Source organism: Echiichthys vipera, assembly GCF_963691815.1.
Source record: "Echiichthys vipera genome assembly, chromosome: 20".
NCBI classification, from domain to species: Eukaryota; Metazoa; Chordata; class Actinopteri; order Perciformes; family Trachinidae; genus Echiichthys; species Echiichthys vipera.
The window spans coordinates 461,826-471,825 of record NC_139845.1 but is presented as its reverse complement, the minus strand read 5'-3'; the positions used below and the strand labels follow the sequence as shown (position 1 = coordinate 471,825).

The window sequence follows — 10,000 nt, the reverse complement described above, 5'->3', positions numbered from 1 at the left end:
TGTGTGTTTCATGTGTGTGTGTGTGTGTGTGTGTGTCTCTGTGTGTGTGTCTCTCTGTGTGTGTGTGTGTGTGTGTGTGTGTGTGTGTGTGTTACCTTCCTCCTGTGGAGCCTCCTCTGACTCTTCAGTCGGCTCTTGATGGTTTTCACATAAATATAATTCAGATAAATATAATTCAGATCTGAAACAGAAGAAACGTGATTCAGTCGCAGCATCGAACACGTTCAACACATCGTCCTTAAACGTGGATCAGCCCACGCTCCTGAAGAGACGCCACTCTGTCCTTAAACGTGGATCAGCCCACGCTCCTGAAAAGACGCCACTCTGTCCTTAAACGTGGATCAGCCCACGCTCCTGAAGAGACTCCACTCCGTCCTTAAACGTGGATCAGCCCACGCTCCTGAAGAGACTCCACTCTGTCCTTAAACGTGGATCAGCCCACGCTCCTGAAGAGACTCCCCTCTGTCCTTAAACGTGGATCAGCCCACGCTCCTGAAGAGACGCCACTCTGTCTGTAAACGTGGATCAGCCCACGCTCCTGAAGAGACTCCCCTCTGTCCTTAAACGTGGATCAGCCCACGCTCCTGAAGAGACTCCACTGTCCTTAAACGTGGATCAGCCCACGCTCCTGAAGAGACTCCCCTCTGTCCTTAAACGTGGATCAGCCCACGCTCCTGAGGAGACTCCCCTCTGTCTGTAAACGTGGATCAGCCCACGCTCCTGAAGAGACGCCACTCTGTCCTTAAACGTGGATCAGCCCACGCTCCTGAAGAGACTCCACTCTGTCCTTAAACGTGGATCAGCCCACGCTCCTGAAGAGACTCCCCTCTGTCCTTAAACGTGGATCAGCCCACGCTCCTGAAGAGACGCCACTCTGTCCTTAAACGTGGATCAGCCCACGCTCCTGAAGAGACTCCCCTCTGTCCTTAAACGTGGATCAGCCCACGCTCCTGAAGAGACGCCACTCTGTCCTTAAACGTGGATCAGCCCACGCTCCTGAAGAGACTCCCCTCTGTCCTTAAACGTGGATCAGCCCACGCTCCTGAAGAGACTCCACTCTGTCTGTAAACGTGGATCAGCCCACGCTCCTGAAGAGACGCCCCTCTGTCCTTAAACATGGATCAGCCCACGCTCCTGAAGAGACGCCACTCTGTCCTTAAACGTGGATCAGCCCACGCTCCTGAAGAGACGCCCCTCTGTCCTTAAACGTGGATCAGCCTAGACTCCCCTCTGTCCTTAAACGTGGATCAGCCCACGCTCCTGAAGAGACGCCACTCTGTCTGTAAACGTGGATCAGCCCACGCTCCTGAAGAGACGCCACTCTGTCCTTAAACGTGGATCAGCCCACGCTCCTGAAGAGACTCCCCTCTGTCCTTAAACGTGGATCAGCCCACGCTCCTGAAGAGACTCCACTCTGTCTGTAAACGTGGATCAGCCCACGCTCCTGAAGAGACTCCACTCTGTCCTTAAACGTGGATCAGCCCACGCTCCTGAAGCGACGCCACTCTGTCCTTAAACGTGGATCAGCCCACGCTCCTGAAGAGACTCCCCTCTGTCCTTAAACGTGGATCAGCCCACGCTCCTGAAGAGACTCCACTGTCCTTAAACGTGGATCAGCCCACGCTCCTGAAGAGACTCCCCTCTGTCCTTAAACGTGGATCAGCCCACGCTCCTGAGGAGACTCCCCTCTGTCTGTAAACGTGGATCAGCCCACGCTCCTGAAGAGACGCCACTCTGTCCTTAAACGTGGATCAGCCCACGCTCCTGAAGAGACTCCACTCTGTCCTTAAACGTGGATCAGCCCACGCTCCTGAAGAGACTCCACTCTGTCCTTAAACGTGGATCAGCCCACGCTCCTGAAGAGACGCCACTCTGTCCTTAAACGTGGATCAGCCCACGCTCCTGAAGAGACTCCCCTCTGTCCTTAAACGTGGATCAGCCCACGCTCCTGAAGAGACGCCACTCTGTCCTTAAACGTGGATCAGCCCACGCTCCTGAAGAGACTCCCCTCTGTCCTTAAACGTGGATCAGCCCACGCTCCTGAAGAGACGCCACTCTGTCCTTAAACGTGGATCAGCCCACCCTCCTGAAGAGACGCCCCTCTGTCCTTAAACGTGGATCAGCCCACGCTCCTGAAGAGACGCCACTCTGTCCTTAAACGTGGATCAGCCCACGCTCCTGAAGAGACGCCCCTCTGTCCTTAAACGTGGATCAGCCCACGCTCCTGAAGAGACTCCCCTCTGTCCTTAAACGTGGATCAGCCCACGCTCCTGAAGAGACGCCACTCTGTCTGTAAACGTGGATCAGCCCACGCTCCTGAAGAGACGCCACTCTGTCCTTAAACGTGGATCAGCCCACGCTCCTGAAGAGACTCCCCTCTGTCCTTAAACGTGGATCAGCCCACGCTCCTGAAGAGACGCCCCTCTGTCCTTAAACGTGGATCAGCCCACGCTCCTGAAGAGACTCCCCTCTGTCCTTAAACGTGGATCAGCCCACGCTCCTGAAGAGACGCCCCTCTGTCCTTAAACGTGGATCAGCCCACGCTCCTGAAGAGACTCCACTCTGTCTGTAAACGTGGATCAGCCCACGCTCCTGAAGAGACTCCACTCTGTCCTTAAACGTGGATCAGCCCACGCTCCTGAAGAGACGCCACTCTGTCCTTAAACGTGGATCAGCCCACGCTCCTGAAGAGACGCCACTCTGTCCTTAAACGTGTGTGTAAACGTAAATAAGTGTAAATATAAACGTAAACAAAAGAATCTTTGTTTTGATCCTGTCCATCTTTGTTGTGATCCCGTCCTCCATCTTTGTTTGATCCTGTCCTCCATCTTTGTTTGATCCCGTCCTCCATCTTTGTTGTGATCCCGTCCTCCATCTTTGTTGTGATCCCGTCCTCCATCTTTGTTGTGATCCCGTCCTCCATCTTTGTTGTGATCCCGTCCTCCATCTTTGTTGTGATCCCGTCCTCCATCTTTGTTGTGATCCCGTCCTCCATCTTTGTTTTGATCCTGTCCTCCATCTTTGTTTTGATTCTGTCCTCCATCTTTGTTTTGATCCTGTCCTCCATCTTTGTTTTGATTCTGTCCTCCATCTTTGTTTGATCCTGTCCTCCATCTTTGTTTGGATTCCGTCCTCCATCTTTGTTTTGATCCTGTCCTCCATCTTTGTTTTGATTCTGTCCTCCATCTTTGTTTGATCCTGTCCTCCATCTTTGTTTTGATTCTGTCCTCCATCTTTGTTTGATTCCGTCCTCCATCTTTGTTTGGATCCCGTCCTCCATCTTTGTTTGATCCTGTCCTCCATCTTTGTTTGGATCCTGTCCTCCATCTTTGTTTGGATCCCGTCCTCCATCTTTGTTTGGATCCCGTCCTCCATCTTTGTTTGGATCCTGTCCTCCATCTTTGTTTTGATCCTGTCCTCCATCTTTGTTTGGATCCTGTCCTCCATCTTTGTTTTGATTCTGTCCTCCATCTTTGTTTGGATCCTGTCCTCCATCTTTGTTTGGATCCTGTCCTCCATCTTTGTTTGGATCCTGTCCTCCATCTTTGTTTGGATGTATTCACTTATATCATAGATGTATTCATGTATATAATAGATGTAATTTATGTATATTATACAGACGTTTATATATTTATATCTATGTGTTCAGCCGTCACCTGAGTTCTTGGGTCCGTTCTTCAGCTTCTGCTCCGGAGGATCGACTGAAACACAAACACATGATTCAGTTTCACTCGTGACTCGTCGTCACATCAGAACTCTGAGCTGGAGCGTCGACTCACAGGCTCGTCCGAACCAGCTCCTGAAGTCCTGCAGCACCGGCGCTCGCTTCCTCTTCCTCTTCCCACCGTCGTCCAGGCCGTCGGGGACTCGGTAGCTCTTTCCTACCAAACACAAGAAAACACAAGAAAAACTAGACTCAATAAAAATAAAACACGGTAAAGTAAAACCTGTTCCTCTGACCCGCTCTGAACTCACCGAGCTGAAAGAGTTTGTCGCCCGTGAGGACGGCGTAAAGGTCGTGATGCGTCCACACACTCACCTGCAACACAACACACACTTCATTCACTTTCACTCTGCAGCAGCGTCACACTCTCTCCTGTGGTCGTGTTTGATTTCACTGCTCTAATGAAAAGAACTCTGGCTTCTGTAAAACGCCACAAACATGATCTGATGGGTTCACGACGACGACAGCGTTGCTTTATTCAGATACAGACGAATATTTAACAGAACTGTTTTAAGTTTATATGAACAAAGTCAGAATTACAAGACACGGTGTCTTTAAGTGTCATTTTATGAAAATTAAATGTGTTATTCAGATTTATAGACTCAGGAAAAGTAGTTATAATAAATTAAGTTGAATAGAAAAGTGACATGAAGTGAGACTTTAAAGAACTCTGGAGCTTTCATGGAATAAGGCGTAAATATTTACAGCGGGCGCCGCCTCCTCCGTCCTCGTTTCCACGGCGACGGCCTGCCGCCTCTCTCGGATCATGCGTCCTTCAGTCGGAGCCTGAACCAAAGTTTAAAAGACAAATATTAACATTTATTTACATTTGAATGAACAGTCGACAGAAGATCTGAAGAGACTGAAGGAGGACCTGGTGCCGGTCCACGTGCTCCTCTGGGTCCTGATCATCCACGTCCATGTTGTTGTCCTCCAGAGGCAGGAAGTCCTCCGCAGCAGCGTCAACACCCGCAGCAGCATCAACACCCGCAGCAGCATCAACACCCGCAGCAGCGTCAACACCCGCAGCAGCGTCAACACCTGCAGCACCGTCAACACCTGCAGCAGAGCAAACACAACACAGCGAAACATGAAGGTGCACCAGGTTATAGAGTCTGACAGTGTTATTACAGGTGGCAGTGTTGTGACAGTGTTGTGGCAGTGTTGGGGCAGTGTTGTGGCAGTGATGAGGCAGTGATGGGGAAGTGATGGGGCAGTGTTGTGGCAGCGATGTGGCAGTGTTGGGGCAGTGTTGTGGCAGTGTTGGGGCAGTGATGTGGCAGTGATGTGGCAGTGGTGTGGCAGTGTTGGGGCAGTGTTGTGGCAGTGTTGGGGCAGTGATGTGGCAGTGATGTGGCAGTGGTGTGGCAGTGTTGGGGCAGTGTTGTGGCAGTGTTGGGGCAGTGATGTGGCAGTGATGTGGCAGTGATGTGGCAGTGATGTGGCAGCGTTGGGGCAGTGTTATGGCAGTGTTGGGGCAGTGATGTGGCAGTGATGTGGCAGCGTTGGGGCAGCGATGGGGCAGCGATGGGGCAGTGTTGGGGCAGTGATGTGGCAGTGATGTGGCAGTGATGAGGCAGTGATGGGGCAGTGTTGTGGCAGCGATGTGGCAGTGTTGGGGCAGTGTTGTGGCAGTGATGGGGCAGTGATGAGGCAGTGATGGGGCAGTGTTGTGGCAGTGATGGGGCAGTGTTGTGGCAGTGATGTGGCAGTGTTGGGGCAGCGTTGTGGCAGTGTTGGGGCAGTGTTGGGGCAGTGTTGTGGCAGTGTTGGGGCAGTGATGTGGCAGTGATGTGGCAGTGATGTGGCAGTGGTGTGGCAGTGTTGGGGCAGTGTTGTGGCAGTGTTGGGGCAGTGATGTGGCAGTGATGTGGCAGTGATGTGGCAGTGATGTGGCAGCGTTGGGGCAGTGTTATGGCAGTGTTGGGGCAGTGATGTGGCAGTGATGTGGCAGCGTTGGGGCAGCGATGGGGCAGCGATGGGGCAGTGTTGGGGCAGTGATGTGGCAGTGATGTGGCAGTGATGAGGCAGTGATGGGGCAGTGTTGTGGCAGCGATGTGGCAGTGTTGGGGCAGTGTTGTGGCAGTGGTGTGGCAGTGTTGGGGCAGTGTTGTGGCAGTGTTGTGGCAGTGATGTGGCAGTGATGTAGCAGTGATGTGGCAGTGGTGTGGCAGTGTTGGGGCAGTGTTGGGGCAGTGTTGTGGCAGTGTTGGGGCAGTGATGTGGCAGTGATGTGGCAGTGATGTAGCAGTGATGTGGCAGTGGTGTGGCAGTGATGGGGCAGTGTTGTGGCAGTGATGAGGCAGTGATGGGGAAGTGATGGGGCAGTGTTGTGGCAGCGATGTGGCAGTGTTGGGGCAGTGTTGTGGCAGTGTTGGGGCAGTGATGTGGCAGTGATGTGGCAGTGGTGTGGCAGTGTTGGGGCAGTGTTGTGGCAGTGTTGGGGCAGTGATGTGGCAGTGATGTGGCAGTGGTGTGGCAGTGTTGGGGCAGTGTTGTGGCAGTGTTGGGGCAGTGATGTGGCAGTGATGTGGCAGTGATGTGGCAGTGATGTGGCAGCGTTGGGGCAGTGTTATGGCAGTGTTGGGGCAGTGATGTGGCAGTGATGTGGCAGCGTTGGGGCAGCGATGGGGCAGCGATGGGGCAGTGTTGGGGGCAGTGATGTGGCAGTGATGTTGGCAGTGATGAGGCAGTGATGGGGGCAGTGTTGTGGCAGCGATGTGGCAGTGTTGGGGCAGTGTTGTGGCAGTGATGGGGCAGTGATGAGGCAGTGATGGGGCAGTGTTGTGGCAGTGATGGGGCAGTGTTGTGGCAGTGATGTGGCAGTGTTGGGGCAGCGTTGTGGCAGTGTTGGGGCAGTGTTGGGGCAGTGTTGTGGCAGTGTTGGGGCAGTGATGTGGCAGTGATGTGGCAGTGATGTGGCAGTGGTGTGGCAGTGTTGGGGCAGTGTTGTGGCAGTGTTGGGGCAGTGATGTGGCAGTGATGTGGCAGTGATGTGGCAGTGATGTGGCAGCGTTGGGGCAGTGTTATGGCAGTGTTGGGGCAGTGATGTGGCAGTGATGTGGCAGCGTTGGGGCAGCGATGGGGCAGCGATGGGGCAGTGTTGGGCAGTGATGTGGCAGTGATGTGGCAGTGATGAGGCAGTGATGGGGCAGTGTTGTGGCAGCGATGTGGCAGTGTTGGGGCAGTGTTGTGGCAGGGTGGTGCAGTAGTTGGGGCAGTGTTGTGGCAGTTGTTGTGGCAGTGATGTGCCAGTGATTGTGCAGTGATGTGGCAGTGTTGTGGCAGTGTTGGGGCAGTGTTGGGGCAGTGTTTGGGCAGTGTTGGGGCAGTGATGTGGCAGTGATGTGGCAGTGATGTAGCAGTGATGTGGCAGTGGTGTGGCTAGTGTTGGGGCAGTGTTGGGGCAGTGTTGGGGGGGGCAGTGATGTGCAGTGTCTGTGAGGCAGTGATGTGCAGCGTTGGGCAGTGTTGTATGCAGTGTTGGGGCAGTGATGTGGCAGTGATGTGGCAGCGTTGGGGCAGTGTTGGGGCAGTGTTGGGCAGTGATGTGGCAGTGATGTGGCAGCGTTGGGGCAGCGATGGGGCCAGCGATGGGGCAGTGTTGGGGCAGTGATGTGGCAGTGATGGGGCAGCGTTGGGGCAGCGATGAGGCAGTGTTGAGGCAGTGATGTGCAGTGTTGCAGTGGCAGTGTTGGGGCAGGGTTGTGGAGTGGTGTGTGGCAGTTGAGGCAGTGATGTGGCAGTGACTGTGGCAGTGATGTGGCAGTGATGTGGCAGGTGTTTGGGGCAGTGATGGGGAAGTGTGGGGCAGTGTATGGCAGGTGTGGCAGTGTTGGGCAGTGCTGTTGCAGTGTTGGGCAGTGTTGTGGGCAGTGTTGGGGCAGTGTTGTGGCAGTGTTGTGGCAGTGGGATGTGGCAGTGTTGGGGGCAGTGTTGTGGCAGTGTTGGGGCAGTGATGTGGCAGTGATTGTGGCAGTGATGTGGCAGTGATGTGGCAGTGTTGGGGCTAAGTGGTTGGGGCAGTGATGTGGCAGTGATGTGGGCAGTGATGTGGCAGCGTTGGGCAGTGATGATGGCAGTGATGGCAGTGAGTTGGCAGTGATGTGCAGTGATGTGGCAGATGCATGTGGGCAGTGTTGTGGCTAGCGATGTGGCAGTGTTGGGGCAGTGATGTGGCAGTGATGGCAGTGATGGGCAGTGATGGGGCAGTGGTGCAGTGTAGTGTGGCAGTGTTGGGCAGTGTTGTGGCAGTGTTGTGGCAGTGTTGGGGCAGTGATGGGGCAGTGTTGTGGCAGTGTTGGGGCAGTGTTGTGGCAGTGTTGTGGCAGTGTTGTGGCAGTGGTGTGGCAGTGTTGTGGCAGTGTTGGGCAGTGTTGGGCAGTGTTGGGCAGTGATGTGGCAGTGATGTGGCAGTGTTGTGGCAGTGTTTGGCCAGTGTTGGGCAGTGTATGGCAGTGCTTGGGGCAGTGATGTTGGCAGTGATGTGCAGGTTGAGCGATGGGGCAGCGATGGGGCAGTGTTGGGGCAGTGATTGTGGCAGTGATGTGGCAGTGATGAGCAGTGTTGGGCCGTGTTGCAGATGGCAGTGATGTGGCAGTGATGTGCAGTGTTGGGGCAGTGGCTTGTGGCAGTGGGTCGTGGCAGTGTTGTGGCAGTGTTGTGGCAGTGTTGTGGCAGTGATGTAGGCAGTGATGTGGCAGTGATGTGGCAGTGATGTGGGAGTGTGGGCAGTGTTGGGGCAGTTGTTGGGCAGTGTTGTGGCAGTGCTTGGGTGCAGTGAGTGATGTGGCAGTGAGTGTAGCAGGCATTGATGTGGCATGATGTGGCAGTGATGTGGCAGTGGTGTGGCAGTGTTGGGGCAGTGCTTATTGGCAGTGTTGGGCAGTGTGTGGCAGTGTGCATGTGGCAGGTGATGTGGCAGCTGTTGGGGGGCAGTGTATGTGCAGTGATGGTGGCAGTGATGTGCCGTATGATGCAAGCGATGCTGGGGCAGTGTTGGGGGGCAGTGATGGGGGCAGTGATGGCAGTGATTGGCAGCGTTGGGGCAGCGATGAGGCAGTGTTGAGGCAGTGATGTGCAGTGTTGAGGCAGTGTTGGGGCAGGGTTGTGGCAGGGTTGTGGCAGTGACGTGACAGTGACGTGGCAGTGATGTGGCAGTGATGTGGCAGTGTTGGGGCAGTGATGGGGAAGTGTTGGGGCAGTGATGGGGAAGTGTTGGGGCAGTGTTATGGCAGTGTTGTGGCAGTGTTGGGGCAGTGATGTGGCAGTGTTATGGCATTGATATGGTAGTGTCGGGGCAGTGTCATGGCAGTGTCGTGGCAGTGTTATGGGCAGGTGTACCTGGGAGCTGCTGCTGGTCCAGAGCGTCTGCAGGCTGCAGATAATCGAACCTGGATGCAGCTGATGTGAGGAGAATCAGATCCTCGTTCCCTGGAACAAACAGGTTGATCCTGAAGTCCTTCTGACTGCACAGGACGTCTCCTTTCACACTGACACACACACACACACACACACACACAAACACACACATTCAGACTTGCGTCTTTGAATATAAAACTTTAACAGATTCGATATAAACAGGACTTCCTGACTCACCTGATCAGAGGCAGTTTGGTTTTCTCGCTGGTTTCAGGAGGAATCAGAGCCTCAGGAGGAAGAGGAGCGACACTCACAGTCTGAACACAAACACACACAGTTACACCACAGACTCACACACAGATGCTACAGAGTCAGACAGGAGTCAGCTGTGTCTCCAGAGTCCAGCAGAGGAAACACACACAGACTTCTCTCCTCCTTAAATCCTCAGACGTGTGGATGTAAACTCAGAGGGATTGGAGCTGAACCACTGACCGTGAGGAAGTCGCTCTTCTCCGAGTTCTCGGAGACGTCGACGTCCAGCGGAGTGAACTGAGGGACACACACACACACACACACACACATCCTACATTACCCACAATGCCTCTGCTGACAGCTCATCAGGGGCAAGTGTAGTTTTTATTTGTCACACACTTTGTGAACACGTCTCTGCTTTTATGAGTCAGAGAATCTGTAAAATAATAAAACAAATATACAGAGGAATAAATGTCTATGTTAAATTATTTAATTTATTGATTTTTATACTTTTGTCCTTATTATTTTGCTTTCTGTCGTAATATTTACAACTTTGTAAAAACAAACTATTTTATTTATGTCTCCTATTATCGTAACATTTCTAAACAGAATAATAATATTAAATGTATATTTTCTTCATCTTTATATTCTCACATTTTGTAT

General features: G+C 53.2%; 1 protein-coding gene across 2 annotated transcripts in view; it reads right to left on the bottom strand.

Moving 5' to 3' along the window:
- The window catches only part of ncaph2 (non-SMC condensin II complex, subunit H2), a 15,773-nt gene that overhangs the window by 3,082 nt on the left and 2,691 nt on the right, over positions 1-10,000 (bottom strand). For both annotated transcript variants that reach the window (XM_083935479.1, XM_083935480.1), the window contains exons 6-14: positions 9,578-9,634; positions 9,323-9,402; positions 9,068-9,216; positions 4,599-4,783; positions 4,430-4,510; positions 3,976-4,039; positions 3,780-3,881; positions 3,657-3,701; positions 96-166 (exon numbers count right to left, since the gene is read on the bottom strand). In XM_083935479.1, the coding sequence (XP_083791605.1) occupies positions 96-166; positions 3,657-3,701; positions 3,780-3,881; positions 3,976-4,039; positions 4,430-4,510; positions 4,599-4,783; positions 9,068-9,216; positions 9,323-9,402; positions 9,578-9,634 (834 nt within the window). The remainder of the gene's footprint in view (positions 1-95; positions 167-3,656; positions 3,702-3,779; positions 3,882-3,975; positions 4,040-4,429; positions 4,511-4,598; positions 4,784-9,067; positions 9,217-9,322; positions 9,403-9,577; positions 9,635-10,000) is intronic.